Genomic DNA, 19177 nt, shown 5'->3' on the forward strand with positions numbered 1-19177 from the left:
AATCAATCTCTATTCTGTGTGTGCATTTTTAAGGCTACAACTGAAGCCTAAAATTGCTTTGAGTTTTAAAGGAAACCCCTGCAGCTTTGCTTGTCAGTCCAGCTGTCACCAAGAACTATTCAGCAAAAAATGCGTGCCCCTAAAACTATGCTTCGAAGCAGCTCTCTAAATACCTTTCCTCCCTAGCCAATAAGCACATTAGCTTCTCACTTCCTCACGCAAGATAACCTTAGCAAATTCATCTCATTGCTTACTGTGTTAAAATGAGATTAGGATTTTGGACGTGAAAGTAGGAAAATAAGTAGACTATTGAAAGATCCGTTTTTGTTAGTGATTAACGCAGTTGTATGTTTATGCCACTCTATTTGTAAATTACTCAGTGTGTGTGACCCCTAAAATAATTTTACTATTCTTCCAAATGCAAGTTAATGAAATACCAGCTTTTTTTTCCTGAAGATTTTGGCTGATTCGCCAAGTGAAAATTTAAACAAACTCCTATGGGGTAGAGCAAACACGTTGTGTTGAAGTAGGTACTTGGCTATTGTGTGTGTGCTTACGCTGCTTGCCAATGATGCCCGTGGTTTAGCTGTAAATAACATTCGACCTCAGCAATCTGAAGTTTACAGCATATGCAGTTCTGCGTCTAGAAGCCGGGACGCTGTCGCTGTGGATCAGACGTATTTTTTACACTTGTTTTATGCTCTCTGCTGTGCTCAGAGGCGCCACCAGGGGTTTTACAGCAACTGCCTCTTGGTGTCTCAGGGCAAGAGGCGATGATTACCTCCTCACGCACTCCTGCAACCTGAATGTTTATTCCATTAAAGCTGGGGATGCTGAGCCTGGCATCAACCTTGCCAGTTGTTCAGGGAAGAGATCGGCTCGCATCCATTAGTAAAATGTTTGTTTCACGCTCTGAACTAGTTAGGCATCACGGTCAGGCCATGGCTGGTGTTTGCTAGGATCTAGCCTATTGTGCTGCTGCTGTTGTTTTGTTGTGTGTTGGTTCTTGTTCGTTTGTTTAAATCTTTCCCCACTTCACCTTCAATGAAGGCTAGTATGGGATTAGTTCCTAATCCCTTACCTGATGCCCCAGTGAGTGCTTTCTGTCTCCCCGCGAGAGGCAGACTGAGTGGGGAAGTGCCTCCTTCAGAGGATTAAAGAGGCTGCTGCTCACAGACCTGCAGTTCTGCGAGCTACCAGAGACCTGTATGCTTCATCCCTTTTCAGATCTTCCATAAAGATGGTGAAAAACGAATGGTTTTGGACAACAGCTGGACCACCGTTCATCTCTGGCCCAAGCAGTTCTTCCCCATGGAAAAAAACATCCAAGCATATTCTAGGTGATCCAGCGTCTCACTGTAGTATGCTTACTGCTATTTTCTGGCTAATATTTTAATACTACCTAATGGAAAGTATCTTTGGAATAGCTGGATGCAGAGTTTTGCTTTAGTTAGGAACGCCCTGGTGTGTCCTGCAGGTTTTTCTAACATCCATAGTTGTAGCCTGGTGTCTTTGCGTTCCCGAAGGGGACCAGATCTCAGAAGTGTTCAGGGGTCATTCCTGCAGCAGTCAGTTGTTGGAGAAATTCAGTCTGTGGACAGCCCATTAGTGAGTATATCGTCATCTTCAAAATCACATTTCCCCCTTGGGTTTGCTTTAAATTTTTTGATTATGTCAGCTCCTGCCTTCCACCTGGAAGACTAAGCTTCCTTAGAGGTCTTCCTTGTTTCCTCAGCCGAATCTGTCCATCATTCTCTCGCAGTAGGAAGACTTTTGAAGCCTCCCACCTGTTTGCTTTGACCGCTGGGTGACCAACAGCTGCATTGTCCCTGCACAGAGATCTATCAGAAAGGAGCCGGCACGCAGCAGCAGTGTTGCCCCTCCTGACAGCCACCACAGCCCTGTCTGTTGTGGTTCGGCACCTTCAGCAGATGAGCTGGACAGCGTTTCCTCTCCGGGTATTTGCTGTGAAGTTCTTTGGCGTTTGCATCTTTAACAAGCGCACCATTATTCTTCCTGCTGGGCGGTGCTGTAGGCATTGGGCTGCCCCAATTTACATTAATCCAGCCTGACTTTCTGTTCTCTTTCTCGGCCTCTCTTGGCTGCTATCTTGGACTGAAAGGAACTGAAATGGCAGCAGGGGCAGCAGGTGGAGAGGTTTGGTGAGGGCAAACCCTCCGAGCATCACGCAGAAGGAAAACTCTTGGGGCTCATGTGTCAGGGCACGTGTACATGTTTCAAAGCACTTCATGTTTCCAAGAACATCAGCTGCAAGCCTTTTGAAAGGGCTTCAGTATCATCTTTTAAACATACTGTACAACTGCTTGTGCTTGCCATGCTTTCCTTCACTGTAATCCTCTCTCAGAAATGATGGCAGTGCTGTACGTCGGCCTGCACTGAGCTGGGCGAGCACACCTCCAGCAAACTCTTAGCACCCGCAAACCATCTACACCCTTTTAAGTACTGTGACTAAGCCTGCAAAACAGTTTCAGATTGTCATATGTGGGTAACAGAAAGGCTGAAAAGAAAAACAGGCATCCAGCTTAGCATTTTGATAATTAATGATTTCGGTAATTGGCAACCTGCTCAGTAGATTTTTGTGTACCTGAAGTACAAAGGGATATGAAAGGAAGGGGAGAAATAAAATAAGGAATGGATAGAGACAGCAAGTAATCTGTGACTCTTGGCCGGTTCTCTCTTTTAAAAAAGCCCAACATAAATTTTCAGAAAACGGTCCTGCACAGCTAAAAATATTGTGCTGCTGTGGTTAACTGCTGGTTTGTTTTTTTTCGTGCTGCATTTTTTTCTTTGGCTATTGGTTTTCATTGGCTATAGCTGACTATTAGCAGCAGGTTTGTAGTTAATTCCTTCTTGCCCACAACGGCAGTAAGAATTTGCACACCTAGAAATTATCAGTGAAAAAGAACAAGCTATATGTGTGTGTGTATGTGTATATATATATATATATATTTATTTAAGAAAAATGAATTTCTATAAGGCTGCTATATAATTTTCTGGCCGGAGCAGAAGCCATATGGTCATGCTACTAAAATTAGGCTCTGCTTGTCACAAGCTGCAGAGCCTGTGGCAGCCTGGAGAGGAGGAAAAGGGCTTTCCTGACCTTCGTTCAGCCACAGTGTTGAAAAAGTAGCTGGAGTTTAATGTGCCGGCTGGTTGTGGTTAGCCAGAGTCACGCCTAGGCTTGTTCTCTGCCACCCCTTGTGTGTACACAAATTAAAACTGCCTCGTCTCTGATGGGATTTTAATATGTCGAAAGTGCTTTTTTTTTTTTTCTAGTGGAGACATGATTTATTTCCCACAGCATTATCTCTGTGCTAAACTACATCACGCAGTAAAAGTAGTGAGCACAGCAAAAATGACTTGTGATGAAGCTTCAAGTCAGTGCATTGAAAAATGCGTTTGTCACACCTAAATGAAAATTAAGAAAAAAAACGTGAAAAGAAAAGAAAAAGGTGTGCAATAACTCTCTCTGTAAGAATGGGCCCCAGTTTGCAAACAGGCTTAACTTCTGGGAAGCTCCCCGAGTGGTTCAGAACTACCCAGCTGCGAGGCTCCAGGCTTTTGTGGTTCTGCCCCTGGGGTTATGTACAAGTGTAGCACTTCATGAAGCCACTGGGATATACAATTCCAAAAAAAAAGTAAATACAAACGTGCATTGTTACTAAGACAAGAAACGAATATAATTCTTTGTTGTGTTTAACATAGGTTTGTTCTGTCATGGTGTTTTTTTCTGCACGAAAATTACAGCTGTCTTATCGGTAGTCGGATTTTGACATGCTGAGGATGAATTTCCTCTGGGGACGTGCAGGCTGTTCTGTTGTTCTGCAATGCCGTGAATCTCTGACCTTACACAGCATCAAGTTTTGTCCTGTCTAATAAGAGTGCCCGCTAATATCCACATTGCTCAGAGACTGTAAGCGAAGTGATCTGACACAGGTGAGCTGGCTGCGACCCTCGCTGAACCCGCAGCCATCCCACAAAGCCGCTTTTGTAGCAGAAAGTGAGCAAATCCGCTGGGGTGGCAGAAAGCTTTGCTGTGATAGCTGCGACCCCTCCAGAACTGCTTTGTCACCGTGCTGGGCTGCATTCACCACGGGGAACAACGTCCCATCATGTCACCACAGCGTGCATCACGCAAAGAGCTGGGGGGAGCTTCCTTTACCCAGGGTGTTCTTGAGCTGTAAATCTCACTGTCATGGGAATTTGCGGGTGCCAGATTTCTGCACTTGGCCAAAAAGCAAACAAATTCACATGAAAAAGATGCACCAAAAGGAGTTGAACACTGAGGTACCACAAAAGCCGTGAGCAGCAGCTGAGCGCAGGCTGGGAGGGTAGTGGGGAAGCACCACTGCCATGTTTGCTTCCTCTTGCACTTTTTGCTGGGCACCTGCTCCCAGCGGCCATCAGAAAAAGGCTCCTCACCCCTGGGGTATTTCTTTTAAAATGATCCAGCTCCCGGCCCTGCCACACGCGCTGCATGCAGTCTGCTTTCCCTTCCTCCCCGGTGAAAAGAGAAGTCGGAGAACTCCTTAACTTTCTGTATGGTTACGTGCGATGCACGCGTGCTCCAGACAAGCCGTACCCGCAGCAGGAGGCGCGTGGCCGGGTTGCCGTGGCACCGGGCTCTGTTGACGAAGGGGCGCCATGGACCGCGGGCGGCTGCCGGTGGTGGCGGTGGCGGTGACGGGGCTGCTCCGGGACCCGGCTTTCCACGTGGCCAAGTGCGCAGCTGAGGTGAGCAGCGGGGAGTGGTAGAAATAAACCCCACAACATCCGCGAGCAGGCGTTCAGAGCGATGTGCGCGCTACGGCAGGTGCCGGGTGCCTGCCTCTGCAGGTGCCAAAGGCAGGAGGGGAGCGGTGCGGTAACTGGATTAACACGTGGCGGAGGCTGCAGGTGATTAGGGAAGTACTAGCTGGGACAGGACAGGGCGGAGGGGTATTAAACTGCTCGTAAGTATTTTTTTTTTCCCTTATCTGGAAAATCTAGGCGCTGAAGCTGAAGTTTCCAAGCAAGTTTGCGGATCCTGTAATATGTCCTTTATTAGAATTTGCATGGCATGAATATTTACAGGAGAAGAAGAAGGTAACTCTCATTACTAACAGATACCTGCGCCTCTATAATTGAGAGTAGGTCTTGGCTCGTGGGCCACTTGTTTGACAACTTCTGGCCGGTAAGATAAGCAGGGCCCTCAAGGCTTGGCTATGTCTGTGAGTGCTGCTCAGAAGGTGCTGGGTGGCCCTGGGGAAATCCCTGGGGGACGAGGGCAGAGGAGCACGCAGGCAGCAGACCCTGAGCTGTGTGCAACATCAGCGCACCTCACCAACTTTGAGTTGGCCAGATTTGTGGTTTTAAAAAAAGATAAAGCATAAAAAATAGCACAGGCCACCCATGCAGTGGTGTGGTGTTACCTGTCGCTCCTTCACTCAATGTGGAAATAATTCCTTGAGGCTTTAACCCCTCTGCAACGCAGGAACTGCGAGGTGAGGTGTGGGCGTACGCCTCCCGCGTGATGTGCTTCGTTGACGGGCGGCTGCTGGGGGACGAGAAGGAGCTGCTCAGGTGGGCTCTCCGCCAGTGGGACTACCGCGATTTTAAGCCCGAGGCGCTTTATCAAGCCATCTCTGAGGATTTCTACACCAAGCGCCTGAAGAACAGCCAGGCAAGTAACGCGGTTTTACAAGAAGAGTGTGAGGTGTGCAGCCAGCTGTACTTGTTACCAGACAAAACGCAGAGGATGCCGCACTGATTCCACGCAGACTTGAGAACAGAGGGCACAGAGCAAGAAATGTGCCTTTTGGTGGGGTGAGGGGACGGGCATTCCTGCTGATTCATTTGTCCTGCCCTTACCGTACAGGCTGCGACAGGCGTGTGGACAAGTGCAAGGCGAAGAAGCGGGCCCTGCCCAGGAGTTCGCTTTAGCACACTGCTAGGGTTATTTCTGCCCAGAATAGAGTGAAACGTCCTCTACTTTTTTGATTGTTTAAACAAAGCAATAGAAATACTGTTCTGTACCAGCAATCCCGCAGACATCTGCTGAGATGGCTCGCACTGGGCTGCTGGGTGCTGAGCTGTGTTAGAAAGTGAGGGCTGCACTGAAAGCTGGCCTTCATCTCACTGGATTTGTTTTTCGCATCCAAACAGCACGTGTTTGTGTACCTGGACATAGCCATTGGTGAGCAGCCCGTCGGGACACTTCTGTTTGAGGTATGTTGCTGTGAAGAACAACAAAAGCAAAGAGCAAAGATACCAAATGTTGTGGTTTCACTTGTCAAAGGAGGCGGGAACAAAATCTGACCAGTTGATGTCAGTTATGAATTTCATGTTTCTCTTTTCACACTCACTTTGCAGCTCTTTTCTGATGCGTGCCCCAAAACCTGTGAGAATTTCCGTGCTCTGTGTGTTGGAGGAGTGAAGTCTCCTTGCAGTGGTCGAGAGCTGACTTACAAAAATTCCTGTTTTCATCGGCTGGTAAAAAACGGGTGGATCCAAGGAGGAGGTGCGCTTCCAAACGGCCTGAATAAATCTGGGTCACAGCAGAAGTGGGATGGGATGATCTGCATGGGTTACAGCCCAAGAAGACATAACCAAACACAATGGAAAAGCCAATCTCTGCAGGACAAGCTCTTAATCAATACACAGGAAAAATGGAAAGCATCTTTTTTAGCAATCTCACTTTCTAAATAGATAAAAAGCATAGATAATTTGTTCTTTTAATTATCCAAGACTTTTTCAAAATATCTTTGGTTAAGTACTTAGGAAACTAATCGAAACATTAAAACACAAAGAATATACACAGGAAAACATGTTACTTGTTTTATGGAGAGATTAACTTACGGAGGCATTTAGCCAAGGCTCAGAGCCGTGCCAGACGTGTTGGTGAGCTTCTCGAGCTCCAGAGCCTGGAGTCTGGCACTGTGTGCTGAGAAGAAAGGCACCACGAACATCTCATCACTCAGCTTGTCCAACACCCCAAGGGAGGATCAGATAGTGAGCTGTATCAGGAGATGTTGCCTTCGTTACTCCCCTTTGGTCTTTCATCTCCCTTACCTACCTGTATTTCTTTCCTGTGTTTGCCTTGCTTACTCTAAACACGAGTGCTCAAATCCATTTTAAGTTTATACTTTGAAGATGCACTTTGTACGTTCCACAAGCATCTAAGCAGGTATCTATGTACTCCACAAAAACAACCTAAGATTGCTGTTGCACCCATCAGAAATCTGTTCCAATGGGAATTTCTCTTTTACCATACCTTCTTTCTCAAGCAAGTTAGCAGCCTTAACCTGCTGTAGCATCACAGATGCCTTTTCCTCCTTTTTTGTTCTAACCCCATACTCTCTGAGAGACGCCCTTCTCCCAGCCTGTCCCATCCTCAGCTGATGCAGTGACTCATGTAAAGTTCTTCCCAAAAGTCTGTTAAAATGTCGGTACTAAAAGAGAAAGGTCTGTGCAGTTGTTTCCCCGGCAGATACGGAACCCATGTCTCCGAGCTCTGCTGGAGCTGCTCAGACAACCCCGAATCCTGCCTGTGATACACGTGGCCTCTGACTGCTACTTTTGTCTGCCCTACAGACATAGTCACTGGGAAAGGAGATGGAGGAGAGTCAATCTATGGTCCCACCTTTGAAGGTATGTTTCCTTAATTACCTGACTGTGCAAATGGCAAATTTAAGCAAAAATCACATTGTTTCATTTCCCCGGAGGAAATAATTTGATTTTTTTTTTTCAGTGAGAGTTTGTTTTAGGCGCTGACTTGAAGTCTTGGCCCCCTCCTCTGATGCTGGGTGCTCAGCTCCACCTGTCCCCTTTCCCTGACAAAATTAGGGCTCAGGTTCACCCGCCTGCCCACTTCAAACCATGAATACTCACCCTTGTGGAAGGACATTAGATGTGTAGATGTGGGTTAGCTGCAGATCTCCAGGCTGCTGATACCACTTGTTCACATGTGTTTAAAGTAATGGAAGTGAGCTGACTTTACCTCCAGATTTCCTGGGCCTCAGGCAGCTTTCAAGGCTTGGGCACACCGCAGGCAGCACTGCTGTCGGTTCTGTGACTGTGGTTGGACGCAGAGTTACTTCTGAATCCGACTACGTGAAGAAGGTCCATAAAGCTGTGAAAGTCGCGGAATGACAGGCATGAGCGAGTTTAACAATAAATGTCTCCCCATGCTGATAGAAAGTAATAAGATGTAAAGAAAAAAGAACATTATGATGTGCAGTATTTAAGAAAAACCACCCATATAATTGACATAGGCGTTTGGGATGCTCCGTTTGGATTAAATGCTACCTGTAAAGATGTTTTAGGGTAGTTAAAGCGCTTCTGAAAATGATTTATGTTCTCTTATGTAAAAGCTTGCTTTCTGCCAATGACAAAACCAATGTTATATTCGAGCAGGCTGGGCAGCAGCCAACAGTGAGATCAGAAGTGCCAAGAGTAGCTGAAAACTTTATTTTCAAAGGCAATGAAGAGCCCACTTTCAACTCAAGGCCATGGACTGAGCCAAAGCAGGCTGCAAGTGGGAAGCCTGGCGGGTTTGACCACCACTGCCCAGAGCCCTGCTCCTTCTCCTTAACATTTAAAAGTTGCCCATTGCTTTTCATCCTCCAGCAAGGTGTTCACTCGGGTACGCCTGTCTATTTTAAGGCTTAGATTGCTTTCCAAGTACTTCCAGCCACCCTATTTACACAGAGGACAGAGGACAAATATCTTCGATATCTGCAAACAGTGACAGATGCCTTTGTCAGATGGCGAAACTCTGTTCTGTGAAACCGGGCACTTGGCACACCTCCATTCACTGCAACGCTTGCTGAAATTAAAGGGACGCGGCTACGTTTTACCGTAATGAGCTCAAAGCACTGAGGTAATTACAGAGAATCATTTGGATCGAAGCATCATGTAGCGCAGAGCATCCCGCTCCAAAATTAGACTGCTGAAGTCATTCTGCGAACCACGAGTCAGCATTCAGGGAGTAACTCTGCAGTTAACATTTAATTACCATTTTTGTGAATCAGCTTCTGAGAAGGGCACTCAAACAGAGTAAAAATGATCAAAAAAATCAATTTTAAAATCTAAACATTTTTACAGTTTCAAGCTTGTTGAGTGTTTTATGGGGCCCTGGACCACTCGGAATGACCAGGCAGGAGATGAGCAGTGGAGGAGGTCAGGATCAGTGCTCCCAAGCTCCCCACCTCCTCGCCGGGCTCCTGTCCATGGAAGAAGCATCCAGTCCTTGCCACCATCCCCCAGACACAAGCACGGCTTCTGCTTACGCTGTCACCTCTCCATCCCCAGCTGTCCCTCCTGAGTTATTTCTGCACATCCCTCCCCAGCCGGGCTCCTCCTGGCACAGATGCTCAAGCCACCCTCAGAGCCCCCAGCCACGCTCCCCCAGATCCTCCACGATTTCATGCTGTGGTCCAGGTGGCGATGTGCTTAATGCAGATGAACGACAGGTGGGGTGCAGGTGGAGATCCTGCCCTGCTGCTCCTCTGCCTGGCAGCTTCCTCACACAGACAGCGGGAATAATCTGAAGCAGCCCCAGGGAAGCACAGTGCTTGGTGCCCTGAGCTCCTCCAGCCAGAGATGTTACAGACCAACAACAGGGAGACGGAGGCATCGCTGTGCTTTTTCCAATATTCAGAAATACCCAAAGTGCTTTTCCAGGAGTATTTTTCATTGGCTTCTTTACTGGCTTGAAAACTGAGTATTAGCAGGAAGCTTTTTCTAGGAAGGACATTGATTCACACCAGACTTTATTCACATGAGACTTGACGAGGGGGACCTTTGGGGAAAAAGGAGAAGGAAAAGCGTGAATGGGGAAGAAGGATGTGGGAGGTTATGGGAGCGGGAGGTTATGGAAGCTGGAAGTGAAGCGCAGCAGAGGAAGGAAGCAGCACAAGTGCTGCCTCTTATCCCTGAACTCTTTTCCCAGATGAAAACTTCTCCATCCGTCACAAGGGAAGAGGAGTCCTCGGGATGGCCAACAAGGGCCGCCACAGCAACGGCTCCCAGTTCTACATCACCCTCCAGCCAGCTCCCTACCTGGACAAAAAGTGCGTGGCCTTTGGGTATGTAAGCACGAGTCTGCATCTGCTGCAGCGTGCAGGAGGTTGCCCTAGCTCTGCAGGACATTGCTGCCCAGGAGGGAGGTCCACTAAGTCCCTATGGCAGCTGCAACACGGATGTCTCTGGCCTGGGGGAGGATGGATACATCAGATTTGAGGTACCCCCCTCTCTCCATGTCTCCGGCCTGGGCTGGCTTGACCAAGCTGGAAAACCCAATGGCAAAGCTAAGGCAGCTCTCAAGGACGAAGGCTACAAATCGGTGCCTGCATAGCTTGGTGTCAGCTGAAGGTGTGCCCTGACGGGCACAGAGTTGTTGAGCAAAGCCTCCAGCCTCTGCTCTGCCCGCAGGAGCTGAGAGAAATTGTTTGAGCAAATGCTTGTTTCAGTAGGTTAATGCACAGGGCTGGCCCTGGTGGGATTTTTACAATTTCCAAAATGTAATAAGGAAGATAATTACTCTGAGCAGCTTGTTAGGCATAGGAACGTAAAATATGCATGTATTGCCAGAGAGAGAGAAATCTACAGTGCGGTTTCCATGTAGTTGCATTATGGATAGCATTTTGGGAGGATGTGAAAAGCATGACTGCCTGACCTACAGAGAACAAACCAAGTGGGATGGCTGGCTGGACAGATTTCTAATCCATGGTGTTTACCTCGAGTTCCTGCCTTGCCACCAGCTCTGCGTAATCTGGAAGGTGCAGGATCCCTGAGCATAACTGACCCCTGTTACAAGGCTAATCTCTACAGGACAAGCTCTTAATTAACGTATATGTAAACTGGAAAACATTTTCTCCTCTGGCCATCTCACTTTGAAAACAGAGGAAAAGTCTGGATAATTTGTTCTTTTGCTTATCTAAGACTTTCTGAAAAGATCTTGAAAACTGCAAAGGTTGCAAAACACAGGGTGCAGGTTGGCACTGCGACGGGAGGAAATGAAAGGTATTTCTCCTGGAGACTCTTTCAATAACTGTCACTTCCAACATTTAGCACATTTTTTTTTTTACTTCTTTCTTCTCAAAAGTAATTTGCAGCTGGGTACCAGGCTTATTTCTTGAAATAAATGTAACTGTGCAAACTCATAGTATTTTCTTATCTCCTGCAACACCAATTGGCAACCATTTAAGCAAGAACCAGTGGTATTTGTTACCCCATGGCAAAGAAAAAGCAGAGCCTGCTTGGTTCTGTCACGGCCCCGCAGCAGTTGCAGAGAGGATGCCGCTCGGGCAGTGACCGCATCTCAGAGCTGCTCTTTTTCCCTACCACAGGCAAGTGATTGAGGGCACGGAGGTTCTCCAGCGACTGGAAGCTGTACCGACGTATAATGAAAGGCCTACAGTGGACTGCAAAATTTTGGACTGTGGGACCTTCCAGCCGTGATCGACAGTTGGATTTCCTGCATGCAGTAAGATAGAGCACTGTTTTCTGCTCAGGCTTTCAGTTAAGATAAGAATAAAACCACTTCTTTGTACATGAGAATGTTTTGGGATTGTTATTTTGACTTACTTTAAAAAGTGTTTATAGGCTGTTAAAAGCGCTTTTACACAAGTGTAGGGAAAGACTTGTGAACATATTCCAGTGCCAGTCCGCAGTTTATGAATAATGGTGTAAAAATGTGATGATACAGTGACAGGCAGACATGGTAAGATGCACATGTGGCTAAAATACAGGTAGACAAACGGGTACGCACCCAGACAGATAAAGTTGACCGGTCTTGGCTAACTTCTGCCTCCACTGCAACCTCCACGCACAGCAGAGAGCGCACCTCGGGGCACCAATGCCCAGCACAGCTCTGACACCAGGTGCAGCCCGTACGTGGTAACTCACATCTCTTAGAGGAAAGCAGAAAAAAAAGTCTGCAGGACTGAGGCCTCTCTGAATACCGTATATTTGATCCTTCACTGACTGCTCTTAACTAAAATCCCTTGAAATAACCCTTGAAATCAGGTTGAGCTGCATCAGGCTAAAACCAGAAATGTTAAAATAAGCTTATGATTGAAGTAATTGTTTTTGACAGACGGTCTCAAATAACAAAAATGTTTTAAAGTTATTATTGCCAGTAAAACAGAGAAAAATCTTGTTTATAAAGTTAGCACACAACAAGAAATGTTAAGGTTACCTACGGATGCAAAGATCTAATACACGACTGCTGGTGTTGGTGACTGCATACATGGAAGATGTCTCTGGTGTACGGTGCAGAGCCTGGGCGCTGATGGTTCCAGCAGAGGATGGCAGAGAAGCACCAAAAGAAGAAAATGAAAACGCAGCCTGGAAAGAGAGGCCACAAGGAAGTGCCTGAGAAATGCAAAGAAAGGAGCAGTCATAAAGGCTGCGGTGCAGACGCAATGCTGCGAGCTGTGTCAGGGACACACGGACACTGTCAGCTTACCGTTCTCTCACCTTTATTTCCAGCAGCACGAAGAGGCTGTACCAGGGGAGTGACCTTTGCTCCTGGGCTGAGCTTTCTGTGTGAGCCACTCAAACCTGCAAAACAGGGCCAGGGTAAGATGGGAAAGGCGGAATTAGCAAAGCATTAGGAGAGGCCCAGTTTTGTCTGAGCTTAAGCCTGTGGATTTCAGGAATAGCAATGTGCCAAAGTTTCTTTGCTAAATGGGGATGAATTTAACAAATCGCTTACCAAGAGTTTAACTTAATTCATTAAGAGGGCGTAGACCTAGAGCGATCCCACATGTTCTGAGGGAGTATAACAAACATCTTAATTTTAGCAAGGGAATTCAGATTTTTCTTTATTTATGGTACAAAACAAAAATATTCTTTAACCTAAAATATATTTATATGTCTTCAGCTAGCTAAGGAGCTGTCAACACATTTTCTCCTTTTATTTTCTAAAGAGTTCTGAAATCTATACACAGACTACTGTACAAGAACCAAGTCTTCTGTAGGAACATTTCAAATCAATTAAACTGCCTAGAGAATAATTATTTTCACTTCATAGTTCTGTGCCAAAGGCAAAAATATGCTGTTGTGTTTTCTTCATAAAACAATATATGTCCTGACAGATTACATTTCATAAGCAGTAGAAAAAATGCTGTAAAAAGATACGGCTTCAAAACTCAGTGTTGGGATGCAGGTTAGTGGCTCATATTTCTTGCAAGGACTTTAAACTGTATTTAAATATTTGAAGATGAGAGTCAGAAAAGTAATTTTAATTCTGCAGGTTATAGAAGAAAATTTTAAAAGGACAATTCTGTGACTTCTTATTTGAAAGGAAATCACAGCGCGTGCTTCGAGTCCAAACAACCTGACCTAAGAGCATCAGGCAGGGCACGGGAGCTCGCGCTCTGCAGACGGGCAATGTTCAGGATCCCTCAGGGCAGACAAGCACCTGATCGCGTCAGGCATTGGAAAGCTGATCCTGTGCCAAAGGTCACAGCCCTGACAGAAAGTACGGCAGCTGGATGCATGACATACAGGATACGTTTTGAATTTCAGGCATAAGGGTCCTGCAAGCAAGCCACAATTATTGTATTCGCATTGGTCAGGAAGGACACTCTGCCAGCAAAATTGTGGCAAAATCCTTCATCCAGTACTGAGGAGCTCACCTAAAAGAAAGAATGTGTCCTTCTGACCTGGTTCCCCAGTTGCTGCAAGTAGGATACGCCTAAGGAGCTCTGGGCGATGAACAGTGAAACAGTAAAGGAAGACTCTTGTTCATCTTGATAACCTCAATCCACCTCAATCAAAGCACGTGCCATGGGGCTGTATCCGGACGCACCTTCACAGAAGGTTTTGCAATCCTACCCGCCTCTCTGCGCAAGGATTAGCTCAGGTTAGCAGGCTCTGAGCACAGGAGTCAAAGTACTAGCAGTATTTTTGAAAGATTACAAAGGTTAAAAAATCATTTTGCAGAATCCAACAATGCACCAATATGTAATGGTGTGAAGTACCCCAAAACCAATTTGGATGCTGGATTTTCCCCATCAAAAACCACACAGGTGAAATAACAGTTTTGAAACAAACAGAAATGTTTGCAAATTGAAACAAACGTATGTTCCCTTCAGTTTATCTGCTACATTTTGTTTTATTCATTGCCACCATCCCAGACTGCGGTCAGCTCCCCTGGCACCTCTTCAAAGCCCCGTCATTATTGTCTTGCCCAGCACCAGCAGATGCAGGGCGATCTGCTGCGATTCCCAGGCATTTACTACATTTAAAATGTGCTTCCCTAACATGGACATCTGCAGACCCTTAGGCTTTACCCATTTCTGCCAAGTGCTTTGCGTACGTTTCCAGTAACGCAGTGCCTGCGTCCTGACATTCAAAGCAGAGGTAAATGCCTTACTGACCACTAAGTATATAACGGCGTAACAAGAAATGAATACAGTGATGAGTCTGGTATTTTAAATCCAACAACAACAACCCCGACTGCCGTGATCCTGCTGACCATATTCCTCAACAAAGTCCCGAGATGCTGACTTTAAGAAAAAACAGGCAAACCACATTTATCATTCACTTGGAATCCCACCAGCCCCCAGGATTACAGGACAGACATATTTTCACTCACTTGTGGAGACAAGCTATAGCTGTAATTCTTGCCCTGCTGGTAGTCTTGGGTCTGTTTGGATTAATTCACTTCATTTTCTCTCCGGTTTTCCAAATATGCTCACACTATTTTTTATCAATCATCTTTTAACAAGCACATCTAGCATATATCCTATTTATCTGCAGTTTAAAAAGGATTGCTGTCCTCATGAAACACAGGTCACAGCAGGCAAGACGCCTGTTAAACCTGTGTTAACCCTGTGGACATCTGCTGGACTGCCACTCAGTGCCTCATAACACAAAACACCCTATTATTCACTGCTGAAAATACATTGAATATCATAACCCCCAAGAGCTGCAAAAAGGGAAAACCCGAGTTCAAATAACGCCTGATGCCTAGTGAAATGATGAGGGACTGACCCAGTGAATCAAAGCCGGCAGGATGCCAGCAGATCCTTGGTCCTTGTCCCAGCAGGACAGGCACCCCTGCAGCACGGCCAGCAGGGATGTGCGGGAGCCATCAGGAACTCCCGGCTTCAGCTGCCGTTTCAGCAGTGCTGCAATATCTATTTATGCTGCTCCGCAACTTATTTTACATGCTGCTGATTCAAAGTCGTAACAGAAACACGGTATTTAAATAATGGATGTGGAAACTATTTCTTCTCATTAAGGAGCCAGCAACTCTAATAATACTGAGGGAATAACCGAACTGTGTCACACTGGCATGTGCAGATCGAAAGGTCACTGAGGTGGCGTGACTTCTCTACCTTTGTCACTTTCCTGAATGGAATTGGAATGCCGTGGGATTCACAGCCAACAGGACATGTCAGAGCATCTCACCACAGCATCTAGGAGGTGCCCCTTTATACCACAAAATTCATTTTGTCTGCTGTTTTCTTTTTTCTTCTGTTTTCTCTGTGAGACTTTGTAGGAAGGCAAAGTGCTATCCATCCTACACATCCCAATACATGATGGCACAGAGCTTCTTCACCCAAATTATGTTATCAGCAGTCACAGAATCACAGAATGTCCCTGGTTGGAGGGGACCCACGAGGATCATCGAGTCCAACCGCTGGCTCCACACAGGACCACCCCAAAATCAGACCCTGCAGTCCTTGCCCAGTAATCCCGACAGGTGGCTTGTATGAGAGCTCCTGATGCTGTATCGGCCTCGTGGCAATACAACACCTTCTGGCAAGAGAGTAAAATGGAAGATTAAGCTAGAAGTTTATTTGGCAGTCTCCTCCTCTGTTGTGCGCAAGCCCAGCTCATGCTTAAGAGAAACGGGAGAATTTTCCCGATTTAATCTTTTCTGTTCGCCTTTCACTCCGACGGCACCTTTCCCAGATGAGCACCACAACCGGGTTTGCTCTGCAGCTCTAGCCGGGCTCTCCTGCGTTAGGAACACCACAACTGTTTGCCTCGGTTTCCCAACATTTGCCTGCGTCGGCGTTGCACAAGGCGCTGAGGCAGCCTGACAGACATTTTTATTTGCAGAGGGCATACGCTGCCTGAGGGGGAAAGAAAGGACCGAGAGGGGGGAAAAAAATAACACCGGAAGGGGGAAAACTCCTCAGCACCGAGAGGAGAAGCCCCGGGACGGGCGGCCGGGGCTGACGGGGCACGGCGCCGGTGGGAGCAGCAGTTACCCGCCCTCACGGCTCCAACGGCCGCCCCCTCACAGCGGGCGGGGCGCTGCCATTCGTGTGACGCGGCCGGGGCGAGGCGGGGCCCGGCGGCGCCGCTCAGAGGGTGCGCGGCGGCGGCGGGAGCGGAGCGCGGCCGGGCTGAGGGGAAGGGAGGAAGGGAAGGAAGGGAAGGGAAGAAGGGAAGCGCCGCCAAGGCTTGAGCCGCCACCCAGCGCCGCGCCGCCGCCGCCACCGCCGCCATGGGCCGGGGAGCCGCGCTCCCGCTGGCCGCCCTCTGCCTGGCCGCCCTCTGCGCCGCGGGCGGCGCGCGGAGCCGTTGGGCGCGTGAGGCCAAGGAGCCCGCTGGTGAGTGCCTCGCGCCCTCCCCCCCTTTCTCCCCCCCCCTTCCCCTCCCCTCCCGGCCGTTGCTGACGGGGCAGCCCCTCCCCTCCCCTCCCCTCCCCCGCCCCGCCCGGTGCCCGTCGCTGTGGGGCGCTCGGCTGCCAGCGGGGCCCCTCAGGGCTGCCCCGGCCCCCCGGGGGGGTCCCTGCGGGTGGTGGTGGTGGAGGGGAACAACCCGTCTGGCAGCGTGTTTCTGAAAGCTTACCGTGTGCCCAAAGTCTCTCGGTCCTGGAGTTGTGAAAGGCTGCTCCTTCCCCGTGGCAGGGTGGGAGAGGTTTGAAGGGAAACTAAAAGTCCCGAGGCGCCGGGTATGAGCCTGCTGTCTCTGCAGGTGGGCTGTGCCAGGTCTTAGTCTGAGTACCAGCGAGGGATTTCCAAAGGTGAACGTTGGTTGTTTGTCAGACGTGAGTCTGTGCCTGTTACCTGGGGAAAAAAAAAAAAAAAAAGCTTTTATCTGGGATCTCTTAGCAAGGAATGGCCATATACCCAATGGAGTGGTTTAAGTGGCACCTTTTGGAAGGGAACCGTGTTGAGACTGTCGCCTCCCTCACTGATACGAACAGGCAAAGATCTTACTGCATCTCGTTGCTTCTAAGAAACGTAAAGAAATATCACCGGTATTTCTAGCCCGATCCTGCCATACCCAACAGAACGTCCAGCAGGATTCAGGCGTAATTCAAATCACCAGGATACTGAAGGTAGAGAGTTGATGCCTTTCTGGTTATCATCTGGTTGTTTCGATTGCCAAAAATCCATGAATAGCCAAGCTCCCTTCGCTGGTGAGCAGAGCAGAGAGAGACGGGAGGTCATCCATCGGTGCCTGGAGGAGGTGGAAATGTATGTGGAATGTGTTGGAGGCTGTGGTGTAAAGAGCCGTGTGTTTTCTGAATATGCTGAGTGTGTGACTAAGTCTTAATCAAAACTAATGCAGTGAAATTGTAGATTGGGAGAATTTGTTTGATCCAGACACTGGATGTGTTGACATTGTGGTTTTGAGAGGACAATGTGTGGCTGAGATTGACATTAAAAAAAGCAGCCGGACTGGTTAGGTTGCTGGCTTCTGCTATGATCAAACTGGGGATAGATTGACTTTGTTTCTGCTTTCTTTTATGTGCATTTGCATATGAAGTCCTCTAAGCTGGTGTCTTTATTTCCCTTAAATCAGCTGCTTTCTACTGCAGGATTCTCTCTTCTTTTTTTTTTTTTTTTTTTTTTTTATAGCTGGCTGTATTAACAGATACATAATCAAAAGGAACCAAGCTTTTACCATGGGAGGTTTCAATGAATTACCTTGGTAGCTTCGATTAGAGCAGTATATTTTCTGTTGTCTGTCCAGGCTCACTATAATTAGAGGTTATTTGAGGCATATTCTTAGTGTATATGTGAGGTCTGGTTTTGGAGTATCAGTAGTGTTGGGAGGGAAATGTATTTGTGTCTCGTCAGATGCATTTACAAATTGTAGCTTTTAGGAGCAGTTAGTTCAGTGAGAATGGTTGTGCCTTAACCCAGGAGGTTCATATATGAGAGATTATCCATCTAAGGATTGTTTCTGTGGGTGAAGTTGCTGTCTTTACAGTGCTAATTTTGACCTAACCAGTGTATCTGTGTCTTCTTTTCAGACATCTGTGGAAACTTTTCTACCTGTGTTTCGTGTAACGGCAATGACACACGTGAAACAGGCTGCCAGTGGATCAAGTGTGCAGATGCAAGTAAGGAAGACTACATGATGCGAATCCTTTAATCCAACTAGATATATTTTATCTGTATTAATGTTCACTACAGCAAATATGTTGTTCTGTTTGATAACCCAGTGGAGGATGAATTCATAATTTGTATCTGTTATCCAGTAAATTTGAAGTTCTGTGAGACAATTGAAAATGTTCAGAATAAGCCCAGATTTGTAAGGTTTCTGATTTGAATCTGCTGCTGATAAGCTAATGTTTTCCAGAATGTCAGCAGAACAAACTGGTCACTTGTGCTTATTGTTAAGGGGTCAGGTCACGAGTGGGTTGTGACATGCAGGTGCATCCCGGTGCAGCCCCTTTTGATGCTGTGCCATAGACCTGGTCACAGACACTGCGCCTGAACTGAAATGCAGTAAGGGAAAGGAATCCATAAATAAGTTAAGAGTAGTGTTCCTAAAACTAAGAGTTGCAACCCACCGAAGGGGACGTAGTAGAGTCAAAAAGAATACAAAGCACTAGCTGGCCTCGTTCAGAACTTTGTTTTCCACATTGTAGGGGAGGTGGATGTAAATACTTCTAGGTGACCTCTTGTTGAGGAGATAAAGCTGCTGTTGACAAAGGCATATGAAGGCTACAGAAGTAGTCCTCAGGAGGATCGCATACACTTTTTAAGTGAGGTGGATATAGGTAGAATAAGAAAACAGAACGGCTTGGCTGTAATAATGTTCTTATGGATAGACTGTGTATGAAGGCTGAGGATGGTTCAGAACTGATGAAAAGAATTTGGAATGTTACTTGTCCGGTACAAATGTCATTCAGGAAGGTGCGCTGTCTGACCAGTAGGCAGATCTCTCAGGTGTTTGAAGTAACTTCTTT

The 19177-nt window shown here is 47.1% G+C and overlaps 2 protein-coding genes and 1 long non-coding RNA gene across 12 annotated transcripts in view; 2 read left to right on the plus strand and 1 right to left on the minus strand.

Annotated features, from left to right (window-relative positions):
• PPIL6 (peptidylprolyl isomerase like 6) lies at positions 1-12187 on the plus strand. Of its 2 annotated transcripts, XM_080586948.1 has the most exons (8): positions 1-4755; positions 5011-5106; positions 5495-5683; positions 6166-6228; positions 6373-6520; positions 7594-7650; positions 9953-10088; positions 11352-12185. In XM_080586948.1, exons 1-8 carry the CDS (start codon positions 4666-4668, stop codon positions 11461-11463), a joined length of 891 nt encoding a protein of 296 aa, XP_080443074.1. In that variant the 5' UTR covers positions 1-4665; the 3' UTR covers positions 11464-12185. The 2 variants fall into 2 exon arrangements, with proteins under 2 accessions (XP_080443074.1, XP_080443075.1); XM_080586949.1 differs by lacking the exon at positions 5011-5106 and having other exon boundaries at positions 11352-12187.
• LOC308192903 lies at positions 5776-18229 on the minus strand. Of its 9 annotated transcripts, none has more exons than XR_013949199.1 (8): positions 17127-18229; positions 16822-17039; positions 12484-12567; positions 12207-12351; positions 8000-8131; positions 6859-7016; positions 6366-6578; positions 5776-6236 (listed from the first exon to the last, which is right to left on the minus strand). It is a non-coding gene; the product is annotated as an uncharacterized lncRNA (long non-coding RNA). The 9 variants fall into 9 exon arrangements; XR_013949200.1 differs by having other exon boundaries at positions 12207-12378; XR_013949201.1 differs by having other exon boundaries at positions 12473-12567.
• CD164 (CD164 molecule) overlaps positions 16304-19177 on the plus strand; it is an 11414-nt gene continuing 8540 nt past the window's right edge. The window contains exons 1-2 of the mRNA XM_080586950.1: positions 16304-16580; positions 18236-18325. Of these exons, the coding sequence (XP_080443076.1) occupies positions 16475-16580; positions 18236-18325 (196 nt within the window). The 5' untranslated portion in view covers positions 16304-16474. The remainder of the gene's footprint in view (positions 16581-18235; positions 18326-19177) is intronic.

The sequence above is a fragment of the Anser brachyrhynchus genome, assembly GCF_964034855.1.
Source record: "Anser brachyrhynchus genome assembly, chromosome: 3".
Lineage (NCBI taxonomy): Eukaryota > Metazoa > Chordata > Aves > Anseriformes > Anatidae > Anser > Anser brachyrhynchus.

Bases quoted from the DNA above. Each gene is read 5' to 3' on its own strand.
- PPIL6 (XM_080586948.1), top strand. From the start codon at position 4,666: ATGGACCGCGGGCGGCTGCCGGTGGTGGCGGTGGCGGTGACGGGGCTG. The intron at 4,756-5,010 runs GTGAGCAGCGGG...TGGAAAATCTAG, and splicing joins TGGCCAAGTGCGCAGCTGAG to GCGCTGAAGCTGAAGTTTCC. The intron at 5,684-6,165 runs GCAAGTAACGCG...GCATCCAAACAG, and splicing joins AGCGCCTGAAGAACAGCCAG to CACGTGTTTGTGTACCTGGA.